This window comes from Bubalus kerabau, chromosome 16, assembly GCF_029407905.1.
Source record: "Bubalus kerabau isolate K-KA32 ecotype Philippines breed swamp buffalo chromosome 16, PCC_UOA_SB_1v2, whole genome shotgun sequence".
In the NCBI taxonomy this organism is placed as follows: Eukaryota; Metazoa; Chordata; class Mammalia; order Artiodactyla; family Bovidae; genus Bubalus; species Bubalus kerabau.
The window spans coordinates 76,724,518-76,745,169 of NC_073639.1; the positions used below are offsets into that span (position 1 = coordinate 76,724,518).

General features: G+C 56.9%; 1 protein-coding gene across 1 annotated transcript; it reads right to left on the bottom strand.

The window, feature by feature from the left end:
* Positions 1-7,822: 7,822 nt before the first annotated feature.
* Positions 7,823-17,057, bottom strand: ZNF74 (zinc finger protein 74). Its single transcript, XM_055550206.1, has 5 exons — positions 16,636-17,057; positions 16,268-16,338; positions 11,192-11,318; positions 10,822-10,917; positions 7,823-10,138 (listed from the first exon to the last, which is right to left on the bottom strand). The coding sequence occupies exons 1-5, from the start codon at positions 16,661-16,663 to the stop codon at positions 8,565-8,567; spliced, it is 1,896 nt and encodes a 631-aa protein (XP_055406181.1). The 5' UTR covers positions 16,664-17,057; the 3' UTR covers positions 7,823-8,564.
* Positions 17,058-20,652: the final 3,595 nt, after the last annotated feature.

Sequence of the window (20,652 nt, forward strand, 5' to 3'; positions counted from 1 at the left end):
CTGCTTTGGCTCAGCCTCTTCATTCATTCTTTCTGTAGTTTTTTCTCCACTCCGCCCCGGTAGAATATTCGGCACCTACCGACCTGGGGGCTCATCTTTCAGTGTCATATCTTTTTGCCTTTTCATTCTGTTCGTGGGGTTCTCAGGGCGAGAATGCTGAAGTTGTTTGCCATTCCCTTCTCTGACATGATTTGTCAGGCCCTACCCAGCAGGTTGAGCCCTCAGCCGCTCATCTCAGCGGGAGGACGTGCCTGGGCTGGCCCACTGCTGGTCTTGTGAGTGCGTAAACCTTCAGTGGCCGCCGGGTGTCGGTCAGTGTGCGGCTGGGAGTCTAGGCAAAGGCCCTGCTGGAGTGTCTGGGAAGTGGGTCAGGGGAAGGCTGGAGCCGATGTTGGAGGACGCCCGGGAGCAGACGGCCCCCGCCTTCAGTGCTGCTCTGGTCGCCTTGCTTAAAAATAACAGTCTGGTTGGTGTTCTCATCTCTGGTCTTGTAAGCTGTGGCAAACTAGAGAGAAAAGCAGGAATAAAGTTAAGTTTGTGAGAGCTGCTTGATGTGTGTTTGCCTTTTCACTTGTTTAGGCTTCCCTGGTGGCTCAGCTGGTAAAGAATCCACCTGCAATGCGGGAGACCTGGGTTCGATCCCTGGGTTGGGAAGATCCCCTGGAGAAGGGAAAGGCTACCCACTCCAGTATTCTGGCCTGGAGAATTCCATGGACTAAATCCCTGGGGTCGCAAAGAGTTGGACACGACTGAGTGACTTTCACTTTCACTTATTTAGGTTTGGGGAAGCAAGTAACCCAGGGCTCCGGGAGCACACGCACAGTGGCTGGGAGCGTGGCGAGGGTGTCCGCGTCCTGCTCCTGCCTGTTGTGCAGAGAGGGCGCTCAGGGACTCAGGTCAAGGTGGGCAAAGGGGCAGAAGGGGTGTCTGGGCCGCCTCCCTCCTTGGAGGGCAAGTGGCTAGTCTGGTGGCTTCCGTGAGAAAACGTGGGATGCGGTGAGGCGGCCCCACGCTCCCTGCCCAGGGTCCTCTGAGCCCCTCCCGAGAGCCTCCTCTACCGCCTTGGTCATGTTTATTCCTAGTATTCTTTTGGTGTGATTTTAACAGGTTTGTTTTTTTTTTTTTTGCATTTCCTTTCTGATATTTCATGTTTAGTATAAAGAAATGCAGTCAGTTTCCGAATGTTACTCTTGATCCTGCTACTTCGCTGAATTCATTTATCAGCTCTAGTGGGTTTTGTGTGGTGTCCTTAGGGTTTTCTATATGTAGTATCACATCATCTGCATATGGGCTTCCCTGGTAGCTCAGCTGGTAAAGAATCCGCCTGCAATGCAGGAGACCCTGGTTCATTTCCTGGGTCAGGAAGTTCCCCTGGAGAAGAGATAGGCTACCCACTCCAGTGTTCTTGGGCTTCCCTGGTGGCTCAGAAGGTAAAGAATCTGCCTGTAACGTGGGAGATCTGGGTTCGATCCCTGGGTTGGGAGGATCCCCTGGAGAAAGGCATGGCAACCCGCTCAGTACTCTTGCCTGGGGAATCCCATGGACAGAGGAGCCTGGTGAGCTGCAGTCCACAGGGTCACAAAGAGGTGGACACGGCTGAGTGACTAAGTGCAGCCCAGCGCATTTGGCTCTTCCAAAAGGCAATTTACAAACCTTGCTCAGTTGCCAGAAAGACTGTCCTTTTCTCTTTGATGTTTTCTTTGTTTTTAACCTCTCAGCTTGGGAAAACAATTCAATGGTTAGGATTTCTCAGACGCTGGCAGGTCATCTCTCTAGATGCTGAATTTATCAATGAAACCTCTGCCTGCATTTGATCACGCTGACATCTTGTGACTCATTTTTCCACCATCCCTAACCTCCTCAGATTAACATATAAGATTAGATGAATCGCCTGTCCCCTTTTTCCTTGATTCAGCTGAAATTTGGTTCTCTCCTCCTGTCCTCCGATAAAATTAAATAACTTCATGACGTATCCTAGACAAAACCCCTATGTAAAGGAGTCTAACTAAACTTCAATAAAAATTAATTTAAAAAAAAGAAAAAAAAATTTTACATTTAACTGTGTGTCTGGCATTGGCCGTGTGCCCTGTGGCACTTTATCCACGGTGTGGGGCCTATGAACGCCTTAACAGCTGGCCTGTGGGTGGTATGTTTATTGGGATCAAATGTTAACTTGAAACCAGACAAGAGAATATCCTCGGGTGAGTGCCGAGTGTGCCGTTTCTCAGCCCCTGTTGGGTCTGAGCCCCCTATCAGAGGAAGCAGATAGAGCGGCCGTCACGTGTCATCCTCAGCATTGAGAAACAGAGAAGGTGGGGCCGGGTGGGGGAGGCCGAACCTGGGGGTGATCGGTCAAATTCATTCCCCCTGCCATCACTGAACAGAATCGTTTCTCTTTTTGTTTCTTTTTTAATTGAGAAAAGAAATTCTTTCTGGTCAGGTCTCACGGAATGGGGGGCCTTAGTTCCTTGACCAGAGATTGACCCCGTGCCACTGTGCTGGAAGCCTGGAGTCCTGGCCACTGGACCGTCTGGGAAGCCCCTCAGGGCCCTTCAGAACATGCTCGTCCTCCAGGAGGCAGACTTTGAGGGATTTGCCCACCTTGTTTCTAGGACCTTGGGGTCAGCTGCGTCTCATTTGAGCTGAGCTGGGGAAAGGCGCGTCTGAGACTAGCTCTTGCTTGGCTACAAGGCTGGGCGTCTCAGGATTTCGGCTTGCTGTGCACGGGGCAAGACCAAGCCTGGTCTGGTTACAGACCCAGATGCTGTGCTGGTGAGGAGGACAGCTGCGGGGAAGGGCCGATGTGAGAAAAACAGCTGAAAGCCCACAACAAGAACTAGGAAGTTGGATGTCGGTGGTGAAACAGCCACTCGGTTCCACCCCAGGCCCGGGGCTCTTTCGTGTGTCGTCCACTGTGTGTGGCTTTTGTCCTCAGTTGCCTCTCGGGTGCAAAATGGGTACTACGCCTCCAAGCGTTGCATCTGAGTTCCGGGGAGAGGAAGGAGCAGTCTCCTATCAAGAAAGCCAACACTTGCCCCAAACCTCTAGCAGACTTGGTTGTCAGCACCGGCCACGTGGCCTCCACAGCTGCACCCATTTCAGAGGCCGAAGCGTTGAGGTGGACACGTCCTGAGTCGCCCTGCCCCAGAGTCTGCCACAGGTGACCGCTGCTACCAGCTCGGTGTTGTCCTGAAGTGCTGGACAGTGTGGGTTTTAGGAAGAAATGAAATAAAAGGCTATCATACAAAAAAGGATAGGCAAGCTTTTTATTTCCAAGTAATGACTTTACTTAGAAAACAGGATAAACCAATAACGCGTTAGGGACTTTCTGGAATGACCCAGCAGATCTGCTCGGTGTGAAATAGACAGAAAGAGCTGCCTCTGTGTCTCATCCTGTGGCTGATTTACAAACCCCGCAAAATTACACTGAAGTCAGCAATCCGTATGTGAGCACATACGAAGGCGATGATAAGCGCTCTCTCCTTTTACGTCTCCTTTTCATTTAGTTTTGGCTGCGCTGGGTCTTGGTTTATGCTCGGGCTTGTGGTGTGCAGGCTTCAGGAGCTGCTGCTCATGGACTCCGCTGCCCTGCAGTAAGTGGGGTCTCCCCGGGCCGGGCACCGAGCCTGCGTCCCCTGCATTGGCAGGCGCATTCTTTATCATGGACCACCAGGGAAGCCCTGTAAGCCTTTTCTGATGGCTAGAGGCAGACTAGAATGAACAGTCATCTACCATGTTCTTTGATGTGAAGACCTAATCTCATGTAGAACTATGTTAATTCTTTCCAAGCTGGCCAGTTATAATCAAAACCCCAAGGAGAGCTGCAGGGGCGTGAAGAGGCCAAGTTCTGAGAAAATGATTCCTGCCTGGCTCACTTAGAAAAATTTGAAAATAAAAATTTTTTTAAACCTCCTAAAAATGTGACCCCAGTCCTACTCTCTATGAATTACAGAGCAGCAGGAATGGGGAAGACAGGCAGGTCTGTGGAACAGTCGGGGATGAAGTTCAAGAAAGATGCGGAACCTCGGACACTTATATCCCAGCTGGGTGGATTTAAGAGTAAATATAAAATACAACCAAAAAAGGATGTAAGGAAGGGCATCTGAGCCAAGGCAAAGGATAAAGGAAAGAAAAATTGAATAGACCCGACTACACAGAATTCAAAAACCTCTGTACACTGAAAACACAGTAACAGAAAATGTTGATGCTAGGGCAATAAGTGTGTACATATTGCATACACATGTGTGTGTGTCGATATGTATATGTGCATATTGTGTATAGGTACACGTATATTTTACAGGTGTCCTGCTTTAATATTATTTTTAATTTTAATAAAAACATTTTTTTTGTTTCTGACTGCTCTGCGTCTTTATCACCTGGGAGGTCTTTCTCCAGTTGCTGTGAGTGCGGGCTGCCCTCCAGCTGTGGAGCACGGCTTCTCGTTGCAACGGCTTCCCTTGCTGTGGAGCGCGGGCTCCAGGGTGTGCGGCTTCAGAAGCAGCGGGACTCGGGCTGTTTCCCCGCGGCGTGTGGGATCTTCGTGGACCAGGGATTGAACCGGTGTGCCCTGCGTTGCAAGGTGATCCTTAAGCACTGGAGTGCCACTGGGAGGCCCTGTATGTATTATACATGTATACCAGCGTATATACTGATGTGGATATTTGTGCTGCATGTGTGTGCGCGTGTGTTACATGTTTATATATTGCATGTATTTGTGTACATGCAAAGATGGACTAGTGGACAAAAGAGAACTAAACTGTCAAAATGCAGGAACAAATAATTCTATTTCTAATGCTTTGCTTCTTTGGCTGCCTGGGCTTTGCTGCTGCATGCACCTCCTGGTGAAGCCCCCTGGTGAGCCAGGGGTTAAGACTACGCCTTCATGCCGAGGGCGCGGGCTCGATCCCTGATTGAAGACCTGAGACCCCACATGCCGCGTGGCACGGCCAGAAAGAGAGGGAACGTGTGTAGTTGAACTGTATCCTGATGGAGCTTTTTCAGTAGACTGACATGGTTGTGGTCACCTCACAGAGTAACCACGTGGTTCCGTTTATTCAGAGGCTGTGTGGAAATGGCAAACAGAGTCGCTAATAAACTCCGAAAACCTAACAAGCTTTCCTTTTGGCTGCACTGTGCCCTGTGGGATCTTAGTTCCCTGACCAGGGCTGGTCCTGTGCCCTCGGCAGTGGAAGTGTGCAGTGCGACGCTGGACTGCCGGGGGCATCCCCAAACTGCTTTTGATCTCACGTGTTAGCGGCTCACATACTAGCGGCCCTCGGCTGGACACTCAGGAGTGACCACGGTTTGCACTTAATGTACGTTTGTTGCTTAGTTGCTAAGTCATGTCGGACTCTCTGCGACCCCATGGACTGTAGCCCACCAGGCTCCTCTGTCCGTGGGGTTTCCCAGGCAAGGATACTGGAGTGGATAGCCATTCCCTTCACCACAGGCTCTTCCTGACCCAGGGATCAAACCCTTGTCTTCTGCATTGATAGGCAGATTCTTTATCACTGAGCCACCAGAGAAGCCCTAAAACATGTTTAGAGGATGTCTGAAATTCAGAACCAGGCAGAGCCATCTCCGCTGACCCTAAATACGGTCCTACAGTAAACTCCTCGAGGACACTGGATTCCAGTGATTACAGGTGGGGAATTTTTCAAGCGTGTCCATATTCCACTGGAGACCAAAGAAGTCCACCTGAAAGAATCGTGGACCGACTCTTACAACTGTGGACTGAGCCGAGTTCTTTGTGGAAAAGGGCTATCGTGAAGGTTACGGCTCAAACACTGGGGGCGCTACGGTGGCGGCAGTAGATGGAGTCAGAACATGTGTTAAGTTCTTAAAAATTTATTGACTTAAATAATTTTGCCTATAATAAAGCCCTTTACGCTTAAAAAAAAAAAGTGTATACATGCAGAGAAAAAAACAGGAGTAAATGCATCTCCAGGCCATGACTGTGAACTGAGGATTGTTTTAATTCTTGTACACCTATTCCCCCCCAATTTCTTCAATATACATGTATTATGTGTATGATGAGAACACAAAGTTTTCATGTAAATAAAAGAGCATTGAGACATCAATGAAGAGGGGCCAAAGGGTATTTCCAACGGTTTTCTTGAAGAACACTAATAACATGTTCCATTTCAAAATTTTTAAAGAGATGGGAATACCAGACCACCTTACCTGCCTCCTGAGAAACCTGTATGCAGGTCAAGAAGCAACAGTTAGAACCAGACACGAAACAACAGACTGGCTCCAAATTTGGGAAGGAGTACGTCAAGGCTGTGTACCGTCACCCTGCTTCTTTAGCTTCTAGGCAGAGTACATGATGCGAAATGCCAGGCTCGATGAACACAAGTTGGAATCAAGATTGCCGAGAGAAATATCAATAACCTCAGATATGCAGATGATACCACCGTTATGGCAGAAAGTGAAGAGGAACTCAAAAGCCTCTTGATGAAAGTGAAAGAGGAGTGAAAAAGTTGGCCTAAAGCTCAACATTCAGAAAACTAACATCATGGCATCTGGTCCCATCACTTCATGGGAAATAGATGGGGAAATGGTGGAAAACAGTGGCAGACTTTATTCTCTTGGGCTCTAAAATCACTGCAGATGGTGACGCAGCCATGAAATTAAGACACTTGCTTCTTGGGAGAAAAGCTGACAAGCATCAACAGTATATTCAAAAGCAGAGATGTTACTTTGCCGGCAAAGGTCCATCTAGTCAAAGCTATGGTTTCTCCAGTAGCCATGTATGGATGTGAGAGTGGGACCTTAAAGAAGGCTAAATGCCAGAGAATTGATGTTTTCAAATTGTGGTATTGGAGAAGACTCTTGAGTCTCTTGGACTGCAAGGAGATCACCAATCAATCCTAAAAGAAATCAATACTGAATATTCATTGGAAGGACTGAAGCTGAAGCTCCAATACTTTGGCCGGGTGATGCAAAGAACTGATTCATTGGAAAAGACCTCGATGCTGGGAAAGATTGAAGGTGGGAGAAGGGGATGACAGAGGATGCATCACCGACTCAATGGACCTGAGTTTGAGCAAGCTCCAGGAGTTGGTAAAGGACAGGGAAGCCCGGCGTGCTGCAGTCCATGGGGTCACAAAGAGTCAGACACAACTGAGCAACTGAACATTATCAAAAGGTGTCGCTTGAAGCGGTAAGGTGCTTGTCAGCTGAGGCTGCCAGCAGCCCTGCCGGGCAGGCAGCAGCAGTGTGTGTATGTGCTAATCTGTATGTGAATTTCTTTTAAACTAAGAGAAATAACTATGGTAACAATCAAAGCTAGATTCTGTTTTCTGCCAATGACGTTGTCAGAGCGTCCCTGTCTGCCGCAGGGAAGGGCTTGCAGCCTCAGGGACGCTGGAGGAGCGGTGGGTCGGCACCGAGGGCCCAGAAGCCAGCCCGGCAGGACCAGCCTGAGCCTCCAGGACCGGGCGGTGCCCGACCACTGCCATCGGCTCTGCTCACAGAGACGGTGTCACTGTCCTCACACAACCAGAAGCACGCCGGAACGATGCAGCACGCAGTTCATTTCCTTTATCTCAAAACTGTCACTTCTAGCAAGCTACCAGAGGACCACGTTGAAGAAGAATGCAAAAAGATGGTGTGTGAAGGATGGTTTATAATAGTGACGGCTTGGAAATAACGTTCGCATCCAATGGAAGAACAGCTAACAGAACAGCCCGCCCTCTCCAGAACCTCAGCTCCAAACACAGCAGGCTCTGCTGGAGAGAGGCCGGCCATGCGGTGAGGACGCTGGGGGACCAGAAGGACAGACGCGCACTGTGCTTACAGAACCGTGAAGACGCACCAAAGCGCAAGATGCAGTTTTATTAAGAACGATGGGCATCTCTTCCCTTAATTCTCTATTTTCTGAAATGTGGTTATTCAGCCTCCATACATACTTTAATAAAGTGTGTGTCATAGACTCCAGTCCTCTGTACAGATGTGAGCCGGCAGCTGGTCTCTGCTTTAAACTGAGCAGGATGAGCGAGTCATGACCAAGCCCCAGAAGGACGCCATCTCTCCCCCTCTCTGGGTCCACCAGGCGCGCCTCCTCTTGGGGGCTGAGCACCGTGGGGTCTGGGGCTGCCCTGCAGGTGGCCTCGCCAGCTGGGGTATGAAGCCTGCTTCCACCATGGACGGGGTGGCCAGACGGGACGCTGGGCTGCATGGCCACTAACGCATGAGTGCGGCGAGTCCGGGGAACTTGCTTCTTCCCAAAGGCCCACCATTTGAGCCTACTCTCCCCTCCTGGCACAGAGCGTTCACTTAGAAGTAATACTGTCTGTGATTCTCCAGTTTTCTCTCCCCTTTAATTATCATGTTAAACAAAAAAGAGTTTACAGAAGAAACTCGGGATGCAAATCGAGGAGGCAGCTGTCCAAGGACGTGAGGACAGGGCCCCCCTTCGCCTGAGGAGAGCGCCCCCGCCCCGCCTTCCGAACATCAGGGGGAGGACAGGACGCCCTCGGCGCTCTCCCACCAGCTCCCTCTCCAGCAGCCCACAACCTCTAGGCGTGTTTCAGGTGGCAGGTGGGTGTGTCACACACACGTTAATTTCTAGGGTTGCTCCCCAGGGAGAAACTCCTGCTGCCTGAGGGCGGGGCCACACCCAGGAGTTCGGCCACGTCCAGGGCATCGACCGGGCCCACGCTGCTCCCGCCCGAGGCTCCCGCGCCCAGTAGGCCGCCGGGCACGTAGTAGGGGCTCAGCAAGCGCTGGTCCAACTGGACGGCGAAGGGCTTCTCGCCGCCGTGGAGCCTGCGGTGCTCTGCCAGGGGCCCGCTCCAGCTGAACACCTCGCCGCACTCGTGACACTTGAAAGCCTTCTCCGCCGAGTGGGTCTTCTGATGTTTAATGAGACAGTGGTTCTGGCTGAAGGCCCGGCCGCACTGGCCGCACTTGTAGGGCTTCTCGCCCGTGTGCACGCGCTGGTGCACGATGAGCGACGAGTGGCAGCTGAAGGCCTTCCAGCAGCGGCTGCAGTCGAAGGGCTTCTCGCCCGTGTGCACGCGCTGGTGCACGATCAGGTAGGAGTGGGAGCTGAAGGCCTTGCCGCACTCGTCGCAGCGGAAGGGCTTCTCGCCGCTGTGCACGCGCTGGTGCACCAGCAGGTAGGCGTGGCAGCTGAAGGCCTTGGCGCACTGGCCGCACTGGAAGGGCTTCTCGCCCGTGTGCGCGCGCTGGTGCAGCGTCAGGCGCGAGCGGCTGCTGAAGGCCTTCTGGCAGTCGCTGCAGCGGAAGGGCTTGTCCCCGCTGTGCAGCTTCTCGTGCGCCGCCAGCGACGAGTGGCAGGCGAAGGCCCGGCCGCACGCGGCGCAGCGGTAGGGCTTCTCGCCCGTGTGCACGCGCTGGTGGCGCGTCAGGTGCGTCCGCTGGTTGAAGGCCTTGCCGCACTCGCCGCAGCGGTAGGGTCGCTCGCCCGTGTGCACGCGCAGGTGCATGCCCAGCAGAGAGCTGCAGCTGAAGGCCTTGGCGCACTGGCCGCACTTGTAGGGCCGCTCGCCCGTGTGCACACGCCGGTGCACGTTGAGGGACGAGTGGCAGCTGAAGGCCTTTCCGCACTGGCCGCACAGGAAGGGCTTCTCGCCCGTGTGCACGCGCCGGTGCTCCAGGAGGTTGGTGCTCCAGCTGAAGGCCTTGCCGCACTCGCCGCACTTGTAGGCCTTCTCCCGCGCATGCCAGCGCCGGTGCAGCGCCAACGCCGCGCTCCGCTGGAAGGCCTTGCCGCACTCGCCGCACGCCAACGGGCCGCTCCCTGCACCCTGGCTCCGGCGCCGGCTCCCGGCGCCGGCGGACCGCACTCTTCCCGGCTGGCCTTCCGGGAAGGCTCCTTCCGCGGGAAGGCGGGGCTGGGCCGGCAGGGCGCTCTGCAGGCCAAGGGCCTCCTTGGACTCATAGCTGCCCCGCCGGCGCTCCTCGGCGGGCCCAGCACTAGCGTAGGCTGCTTGGCCTCGGGTCAGAGCAGTCGCCGGGCCCCCTGCGCCGGCCCCCCAGGTACACCCGTTGCCGAACCAGGGGCTGTGCACACCGGACCTCGCCAGCCCGACTGCGATCAGCTCCCAGGGAGGCTCTTCCTTGTACACAAGCGTCTCCTCCGCCTCAGGCCCGGGCTCACATCCTGGTTCTGGAAGGAAGCAAGAGGCCACCCTCTGAGAGCATGCGGAGGGGCGGCGCCAGGGCTCAAGGCGGGGTGTGCCCAGAGCTCCGGTGAGCCGGAAGCGCGGACGGACGCAGGGGCAGGGCGGTGGGCGGGGCAGCAGGGCAGGCGAAGTACACGGAGGCGGGGCGGCGGGGAGGAGGCGGGGCGGCGGGGAGGAGGCGGGGCGGCGGGGAGGAGGCGGGGCGGCGGGGAGGAGGCGGGGCGGCGGGGAGGAGGCGGGGCGGCGGGGAGGAGGCGGGGCGGCGGGGAGGAGGCGGGGCGGCGGGGAGGAGGCGGGGCGGCGGGGAGGAGGCGGGGCGGCGGGGAGGAGGCGGGGCGGCGGGGAGGCCGGAGTCTCATAAGAAGCCAGAAGCCAGGCCGCTCTGTAAAGAGCCGGGCGGGGGTGGAGGAGCCCTTGGGGGCTCTGAGTCCACACTGACAGCCCCTCGTGTGAACACTCTACGTGCAGATGCTCCTGTCTCTCTCCAGCTCAAGGCAACCGGCTGTGTCCGTTCTGGTCACTGTGCCCGCAGCACGGGTCCTGGCACACAGTCGGTGCTCAATGTGTGCTCAGGGAAGGGAGGCAGGAGGGGCTGGGCAGGCGCAGAGGGAGCAGCAGCGGACCGCAGGAGCGGAGTGGAGGGGCTCCGCCTCCGCGCCCCGCTCACCTGGATCGGGCCCTGCAGGCCCATCTCTGGGAGCCTGCCATGGCTCCTCGCCTCGCTCCAGGTGGGAGATGACGTCTGGCTTGCAGACCGGAGGCCCTGCGCGGGGAGGAAGCGGCGTGGCTCTGGGCGCTCTGTGCATCAGCGCTGAGGAAGGGGGCTCAGAGGAGGACCCCACGGAGACTGACGCCCCCTCCAGGGCAGGCTGGGCTCCCAGGGCCTGTCCACCCCTCCCTCTCCTCCAGGCCCCACCTGCAGGCAAAGATGGGCAGATGCCCTGTCTCCAGGGCAGAGACAGGAGGCCGCATCCTGCCAGGCCTGGCCCCAAGGAGAGATGCCGGACCTGGCCTCCTCACCTTGGGCACCATCTTACCCAGGGAGAGAAGGTTCTGGTAGTTTTCCAGCATCACATCCCAGTACAAGGCCCTCTGGGGGGAGTCCAGTTGGCCCCACTCCTCCTGGGTAAAGTCCACGGCCACGTCCTTGAAAGTCACGGACTCCTGGAAGGACACACGTGTTCGTTCTCTCTCACCCAGTACGATAGAGTCCACCTGTGTTCCTGGGTGACGCAGGAGCTCAGCATCAGAGACCTCGGGAGCCGTCCTGAGCGTGGCCGAAAGGCTGTGCTGTAGACATAAACGGCCCCAGACAGGCCCGCACCGCGCCCTGAGGGCGGACGGACCCCTCCGTGTCCTTCCTGCTTGCACCCACTTCTTCCCGCCAGGCCCCGTGCTCTCCCTGGGCCACGTGCCTGCCCTCACCTGCTCCTACCCTCCCCAACGCTGGCCCCTGGTCTGCGGTGCCCCCTTCGGTCATTCCAGCTCCAAGTGTCCTGAAAGGCCCCATGACTCTCCGTGTGACTCTGGTCCGGAACCCCGGTGTTCTGGGCAAGATTAGCCGGAGATTAAAGGCTTCTCTGGGCTCACACCGAAACTTAAAAGTCTCAGAAAGATCCAACTACATACTAAGGAATTTCACCACATCCCAGCACATGTAAGGAATTAAATCCAGCGCTCATACACACACCAACACACACCAAAGGGGGAAAGGGAGGGACAAAGTGGGAGATTGGGGCTACGTATAAGCCTAACTAAGGAGAGCCTGCTCTACAGCACAGGGAACGCCACTCAGTGCTCTGAGGCGACCTAAGCGGAAGGAAATCCAAGAGAGGCTCCACGTGCGCCTACGCGTGATTCACTCTGCGAACAGCAGAGGCTGGCAACACTGTCAAGTAACTGCGCTGCAGCAAAAGCTTCAGAAAGTGCTCTCTGTCCAGAGTCCAGCCAAATGACTAAAAGGAAAAGCCAATAAGATCAGAAGAATTAAGCATCCATGAAACAGTGCTGCTGCTGCTGCTGCTGCTGCGTCGCTTCAGTCGTGTCCGACTCTGTGCGACCCCACAGACGGCAGCCCACCAGGCTCCCCGTCCCCGGGATTCTCCAGGCAAGAGCACTGGAGTGGGCTGCCAGTGCCTTCTCCGCTAGGGCCCACACTCCACAACAAAAAGCCCACACAGCGCAACTCGAGAGTGACCCTCACCCACCACAAGCAGAGACGAGCCCGCGCGGCAACAAGCACCCGGCACACAGGATACGTTTAAAAAGAAATGAAAATAGAAACAGACAAACCCACAATTACACTAGCTGGTCTTAACGACAGTCTTTCCCAGTAACTGACACAATATATAAGCAGAAAACGTCAGAACGTGGGACACCCAAATGACACCAAGATTCAACTCTGACTTGGCCATTTCCACAGCACGCTAGCCAAGAAAAGCCGAGCCCACGTTCTTCTCAAGCGCACACAGAACATTCACCAAGAGAAGCCACATGCTGGTGAGAAAGTAAGCCGCAGTACATTTGAAAGATTTCAAGTCACACACATTTCCTTCTCTGATTACAGCAGAATTAGAAACAATAGAAGACACCTGGACAACCCTCCACCTATTCAGAATTAACAGACTCCTAAATGATACAGAGCGGAAGGAGAAATCCTTTGAACTGAAAAAGGAAAATAAAACATATCAAAATTTTCAGCAGAAACCTGAAGAGGACTTAGAATGAACTTTATAGCTGTGAATGGTATGTGAGAACAGGTATCAAAACAATACCTAAGTTTCAACTTGAAGAAACCAAAGTGAAAGAAAGAAAGAAGAAGAATCAGAAATCAGTGAAGAGAGAAAAGAGCAGCAACAGAGAGCAGTCAACGAGACCAACAGAGACCAACAAGGAGACACGTGCTGAGCGTATGACTCGGCCATCCTGCTCTTGGGTATTTACGCGCGAGAAAACACACCCGTGACGTGGCCGCCAATACTTACAGCAGGCTTACTGGTCATAGCCTTAACCTGGACTCACCCCCTGAACGTCCATCAGCTGGTGAGCAGATCAACAAACGGGGGGGACGTGCACAGTGGTGTCATGTGTGGAAATCAGTTTGTTGAAGCCCTAAGCTCCATTGTGTTAGAATGTGACTCGACTTGAAGATGGGGTCTTTAAAGAGGTAATTAAGGTAAATAAGGTCATTAGCATGGGCCCTGAATAAGACTAGTGTCGTGATAAGGAAATGAAACTTGGACACAGATGCGTACAGAGGGAAGGACGCGTGAGGACACGGAGAAGCGCCATCCACAGACCAAGGGGAGCAGCTCAGAAGAAACCCACCAACAGCCTGACCTCAGACTTCTGGCCTCCAGAACCAGGGGACAGGGCATGTCTGTCCTGAGCCACTGACTCTGTGGCATCTCATCAGGGCAGCCCAGCAACCTAAAACGGAGTGGAGTCTCATTCAGCAATCAAAAAACAAGCTGCTGACTCAAATCAGGACATGGGTGTAAAAGCATCATGCTAAGTGAGATAAATCAGGAACAAAATCACATGTATAGGGACGTCCCGGTGGTCCAACGGCTGAGACTCCATGCTCCCAGTGCAGGGGACCCGGGTTCGATCCCTGGTCAGGGAACCACATCCCACAGGCCACAACCAGTTTGCAAGCCGCAAGCAAAGACCTGGTGGCAAATAAATAAATGAATATTAAAAACAATCACAAGGATAATTCCATGTGACATTCTCCAAAAGGCAAAATTATTTTGCTTGCCGAGGGGACGGGTGGAGAAGATGGACTCTAAAGGGGCATGAAGGGACCTTCTGGGAGATGGAGGAGCCCTGTCCTGAGTGTGGTGCCAACACTCAGCACATCCCACGTGTACAAAACTGGAGAACTCTTCCTGTGTGTAACCATACGGCAGGAAGTCTGACCATAAAGAAGCTGAGCGCCAAAGAATCAGTGCTTTCGACTGTGGTGTTGGAGAAGACTCGAGACTCCCATGGACTGCAAGGAGATCCAACCAGTCACTCCTAAAGGAAATCAACCCTGAATATTCATTATAAGGACTGATACTGAAGCTCCAATACTTTGGAAAGACTAGAGATCTCTTTAAAAATATTAGAAATACCAAGGGAACATTGCATGCAATGTTCCAACCATCTCACCCTAAAGGCAATCAGTCCTGAATATTCATTGGAAGGATTGATGCTGAAGCTGAAACTCCAATATTCTGGCCACCTGATGTGAAGAACTGACTCCTTGGAAAAGACCCTGATGCTGGGAAAGATTTAAGACGGGAGGAGAAAGGGATGACAGAGGATGAGATGGCTGGACGGCATCACCGACTCAACAGAGATGAGTTTGAGTGAACTCCGGGAGTTGGTGATGGACAGGGAGGCCGGGTGTGCTGCAGTCCACGGGGCTGCAGAGTCGGACACGTCTCAGCGACTGAACAGCAACAACAAGCCTGATACGAAAACCCCAGTGGACTTCAGGGAGACAAGAAGGTGGGGGTGAGGACGCACGCTGAGCCTAAGGCGCAGGGATGGAGCGAGACGGTGCCGGCAGAAGGCGGAAGGGACAGAGACAAGATCTCAGAACGCAAAGCTGCTAACAGAGCTCTCAGCGACTACGTGGCTTCAGTGTGGGGGTGTCGACAGGCAAGAGCAGGACCTGAGCCACGTTGAGGCCTTTCTAGGGGCACTCCCAACCTGCCTGGAGAAGCCCACGTCCGGTGTGTCTTCATTTTGCAGGGCAGGGAGCAAAAGGGTGTGGAATCAAAGGCAGATTTGGTAATGCAACCCGCAGAGGAGTCAGAACAGACCATGGGGGATGTCCCAGCCGGGAAGAACCCTTGCCACAGTACGAGACTGCTGGGGGAGGAGGGCACTTCAGAGAGAGGACCAGCTATTCAAAGCCTGGGAAGCTGGTGTTTCAGGATCAACATCTGTGCACAAGAAGGGGCGTGCCTCCGAGGTGGCGCTCTCAACACACACCCCGCTTTTTCCTCCATTTCAAGGTCAGCTGCAGACATCAGAACATGCCAGCCTGCATTCCTCAGCCTGCACTTGCCATGGACGTTCTCTACAGAGTCACAGTGCCGTCATCTGCCCCGCAACCTGAAATACGTTTCCGAACGCCTTTGACAGGCCTTTTGGATCTATGACCCACTAAGGGGCCATGTACCTACGCATGTGCTCGTCATGCCTCCTGAGGTTTCACAAAACATTCTAGCGTCGCAGAAGCCAGGCCCGGCTCACCACGCATGTTTCCCAGTCATTCCTACCTTTCAAGCGACAAGTTAGCAGAATCACCAAATCCTAAAAATGACAAAGGACTCTCAACCCTCCAAGCCTTTCACCCATACTGTCTCTATCAACTGCACCTTTCTGAACACTGGGGAGGACAGACAGGGGTAGGTGGTGGAACAAAATGATGAGCAAAACCCCAAAGTCTGTAAAAGGAGTGATTTGTGCTTCACTCAGCTGCAGAAGCGGCCCCAAGGCCAATTCCCGTCAGAGCCCCCAAAGACTCCGTAATTCCATGTTTTTCCACGAAGGCCTTGTGTCAGGAACTGGGTACAGAGAAAAAGCATATCGGGATGAACGCTCTACCGTCACTCTGACCCCCAGCGCTGCAACCCAGCCCTCCCATCAGCTGTTCCACATCCTTCTACCTAACTTAACACTCCCATCAGCTGTTCCACATCCTTCTACCTAACTTACTCCCAGAAAACGCCCCCGAACAAGGATCAACCGCAGCAAGCGTCCCATGGGCCTGCGTGTGGAGATGAGCCAAGTGGTCTCATGGGAGCTGCCACCCACTAAGTGTGCGCGGCACTAAATCCGCCACCGAGGGCTCCCGACACATGCTGGGCACACAGCAGTCTCGAGCGACGGCCCGCGGCTGGGCTGCGCCCGGCTGCAAGCGACACTCGCCTGGAAGGCGCACCCGGGCGTCACCGGACCCGCCCCCGCCCGGACCCAGAGCTTCCTGAGGACTGGAGCACAGGCACCCAGATCGGGGGTCGCTGGATGACCCACGGCCTGAATGATGGAAGGACGATGCCAACCCTCCTCATAAAGAACAAGATGTTGAAAAAAAAGAAAAGACAGCCACTCACCTCGGACCTGGCTTCCAGGAGACCCCGAGGCAATGTATCTTCTGCAATCTCTTTGAGGGGACGAACAGGATCTGGAAAGGACGAATGAGTCAACGGGGCTGGTCTGTCCACAGCCACCAGGCACCCCCAGCCCAGGGAGAATCAGGGGGAATCAGAGGCGAGCCCCAGCTTCGGCACAACCAGAGAACCTGGGGCTAATCCTGCTATTCGGCGTCTCGGACACCCCGCTTACGGAGGAGACGCGCCGCCGTTCCCGTCCCCGTGCCCACCGGGAGGGGGCGGCGGCAGCATGACTCCGGGGCGCTTCCGGGAACCCCGCGCGCCCTCCCCGTGCAAACCCAGGCCCGCGGCCGACAGGCCAACCGTACCTGCCTCCCGGGTCTCCGGGGTGTCCATGGCGCCCTCCCTCGACGGCCGCCCTGGCTGGGGGCGGGCCGGGCCAGGCTCCCGGGGCTGGGGACGCTCGCGCAGCCCCGCGGGGTCGGCTACGCGCCCCAGGTCGGGGTCAGGCGGGCTCCGCAGGCGCTGGGCGCGTCCGGCTGCGCTCCCGCCCCATGGCGCGCCCCGCCAGCCTGTCAGTCACGCTTCCCGGGTCCGCGCGGGCCGACCAGGCCTCGGGCTTGGCCGCCCCGAGCTGAGGGTCGCGAGGGTGGCACAAAGGTGAGGGGCGGACCGGCGGACCAACGAAGGGCCGGAATGCCGAACCGACCCGCCTCCCACGGAAAGCCTGCTGCCACAAAGGATCGCCCGTGGGGCGCTGCGGGACGCGCGCGTGCGCGGGACGGACGCCCACAACTCCCAGGAGCCTTTGCGCCGCGCAGGGGCGTCAGGGCCGGAGGGCGCCGTGGGGCGCAGCCCGTCTGACGTGCGTGCCGCACAGCCTTCTGGGAAGTGTAGTTACGGGGCCAGGACCGCTGGGCTCGGGCCCCGCCCCCTCCCCCTAGGCTGCGGAAATCCCCTGCATCTGGGCGTGTGTGAGATACGTGCACTGTGTGTGTGGTGTGTGTGTGTGGTGTCTGTGTGCGTGGTACGTGCGGTGTGTGTGGTGTGTGGTTTGTGTGGTGTGTGTGTGTGTTGTGGTGGTGTGTATGAGTGGTGTGCTGTTTGTGCGGTGTGTGTGATGCGTGTGGGTCTGTGTGGTGTGTATATGGTGTGTGGTGGGTATGGTTTGTGTGTGGTGTATGTATGATGTTTGTGTGATATGTCTGTGTGTGGTGTATATGGATGGTGCCTGTGCATGGTATATATGTGTGGTGTGTATGCAAGATGTGTGCATGTGTGTGGTGTCTGGTGTGTGGTCTAGGTATATGGTGTGTATGTGTGTGGTGCCTGTGTGGTGTATATGTGTGTATGTGTGTGTCTGTGTGGTGTGTGTATATGGTGTGTGTATCTGTGTGGTGTGTGTATGTGTGTGGTGTATGTGGTGTGTATGTGGTGTGTGTGGTGTGTATCTGTGTGGTGTGTGTATCTGTGTGGTGTGTGTCCGTGTGCGCCCTGGCGGGTGAGTGTGGAGACTTCCGGCTGGACGACCTATGAGTGGGGCTGACAACCCTCCAGGGCACGTTGCCCGGGACCCCCGGGAACTGGAGGGTGGCCGGCCATGCTTCTGATGGGGGTTGGGGGCGTCTGCAGACGGCCGCCTGACCATCTGCGTAGAGACCCCGCCGCGCTGAGGGGCCGGGAGTTCTGGGGCTCAGACACCGCTGGGCCTGACTGGGAGCCTCCCCTGAGGGATGGGTACCAGCCCTGGGCGAGAGTCCGTCCGGAGGGACGGAGCCGCCGCCAGGCACTCCTCGGCCCCGAGGTGGCCTCAGCTCACCGCCACTGGGCCTGAGGGCTCAGGACCCACACGACCACCCCGAGCCCTCTTCAGACGCCTGGGCCCGTGGGGTGTGACGCCACCTCGGGGCCGAGAGTGCTGGCGGCGGTCAAGTCCTCGGATGCCCCGCCTGGGCTGGAATCCGTTCCCCAGGAGGAGGCTCCGCGCGGGTGGTGACCAGAAGCAGGAGTGAGGTGCCCTCTGTGCAGGGAAAGGAAAACAGGAGCAGAGACACACGGGCGCAAGCGGGCCTTTCTCCTCAGACAGGAACACGCGGAGGCCCCTCTTCACACCTTCCTGGGGAGCGGCCGTGACCTGAGGCTCTGGGAGCAGCTCACACCGCCCAAGGGCAGGAGGCTCCTGGCACGGGGCAGGCAAGTCCCTGGGGTGGGCCAGACTGAGCCTGGGCTTTGTGTGGGGGGCGGGGGGCCCTTGGGTGGGAGGGTGCAGGCAGAGGGGCGATGTAAGCGTCCCACCCAAAGGGTCGGGGCCGAAGCCAAGGCCTGGAGAAGTGGGCCCGGTGGAGGCTCTGGGGCGGCCCACAGGGCATGAGTGGAAGGGCACGGCCAGCCTGTCGATGCAGAGAGATCCGATGGGGACAGACGGTGACCCCTGGCCACAGGGTGAGGTCAGAGCCACTCCAGGCCAGACAGTGAGGGCCGCGGACGCCAGGGCTAGGCAGACAAGGCCATCGCCAGGTACTGAGGCCGGCCAAGGTCAACGCTGGGTGGTGAGTTGCTCCCTGCAGAGCCAGCTGACCCAGGGCGGCTCCCAGGGAACGCCGGGGTGGCCAGGGCCTCCAAGAGGCCAGGGCCCAGTCCCAGGGCTTGGTGGGCAGGGGGCATTCCGAGGCACGGTGCGCCCGCGTCCCACCCCCACAGGAAGCCCCGTTCCTGCCCTGGGATCCTGGGCGAGTCACTCCCCCTCTGACCGTATCTTTAAAGGAGACGCTGGTATTGGAGGGGGTGGCCCTCGGGCCTCAGGCGTCCTGGGCTCCGACGTGGGTGGGGGGTGGGAGAGACAGGCCAGGCCCCAGGGACCACCCGTGGCCCATGAGGCAGGATGAAGCCGCCTCCTGTGTGCGCAGTGGGTCGAGCCAGACCTGCAGCTGAGCCTGCCTAGGCTGTGCCACGCGACCTGCACGCTGGGCGCTGAGGGGCACCACAGCCTTGGCTTCCCTCCCGGGAGGGCCCGTGGTCCAGATCCCGCCCAGCCGGCCTCGCTTGCTCACCCTCCAGAATTCCCAGACAGAGAGTGCCACCCACCGCCTAGAGCCCGGCCCATACCGTGCCCTCCAAGACCAGCTCCGAGAGCACCCCCCACGGTGGGTGCCCTGCTCAGAGGTCCTGTCACCCTCGGGCCCCTGTGCCGCGTCCCCGCCGGCTTCAGGACCGCCTGCCTTGCCGCGTCCACTGCTCTGCTGAAAAGCGTTCAGCCACCCCCCCTCTGCCTCCTAGAGGTGGAACCTGAGCACCTGCATTTCAGATACTGCCCTGAGGACCTCGAGGCTACAGCCCTGTGGCTCCCCCCCGCCCCCCGGCCACCAGAACCCCGTCAGCATGCGACACCACCCTGGCTCCTGACTGCCCTCGGACCCTGGGAAAGAAAACCTCCAGGCTGGGTGGCCGCTCTGAAAACAGCCCGGGGTGGGCCACAGGGAAATCCCAGGGCATGACGGCCCCCCTCCTCTGCACAGAGAAGCCCAGGGCCCTCTCGGCTCCCTGAGCTAATGGGCAGCTACTCACCCACCGGGCCCGGTGGGAGGGCCAGTGTGAGGCAGAGCCGGGCTGGGGACGCCCGAGCTGGTGGCTGTCCACGGACATGGCTGGCCTGGCCCTGGCACTCGGCCGGGGACACCGTGGGGCACAAGCTGGGCCCGTCAGCACCTCCGTGCAAGGACCCCCTCTCCCCTGGGCAGGCCCCACCCTGAGGAGCTCCTGGGAGGAACTGGAGAGCAGGCCTGGGTGTGGCCCCCACCCAGAGCTCCGTCCCCCACAGGGACGACAGCCGTGGTCACAGCCTCCGCTGGGCGCCCCGGCCCGCCTCTTGCCCCAGGCCTCGCCTTCGCCCTGGCCCTGTACCTATGAAGCCCAGGCCGGGGTCTCCGAAACCGGCTTCCTGACTCTGAACACAGCCTCTGGGGATCAGAGCTGTGCTGACTGCCTGTCCTGTTCACCCTGGCCGACACCTCTGTGATCCCCCCAGGACCCATGGGGCCCCCAGGGCCTCTCCTCCCGTCTGTCTTTGCCCCTGTCACACCGGATCCACTGGCCTCTGTCTGCCCAGGGCCCAGGCTGCCCACTCTCATCCCTCACGGCTCTCACACTCCCATCTACCTGTCAGCAATCCTGGAGTCTCCCCCACGCCTGCTCACACCCTCAGGGCTTCCCTGCAGCCCCCTCCTGGGGATCTGAGGGCCTCTTGGGTGCCACAGGCGAGATTCAGAGAGGACAGAGGCCTGGGTCACACAGCCGGGCTTGATGGGCCACGCCATCCAGGGCTCCTGTGTCAGCCTGATTTTAATTACGGAGGGGAGGTTGGCGGGGGTATGGTTAACGAGGCTCCA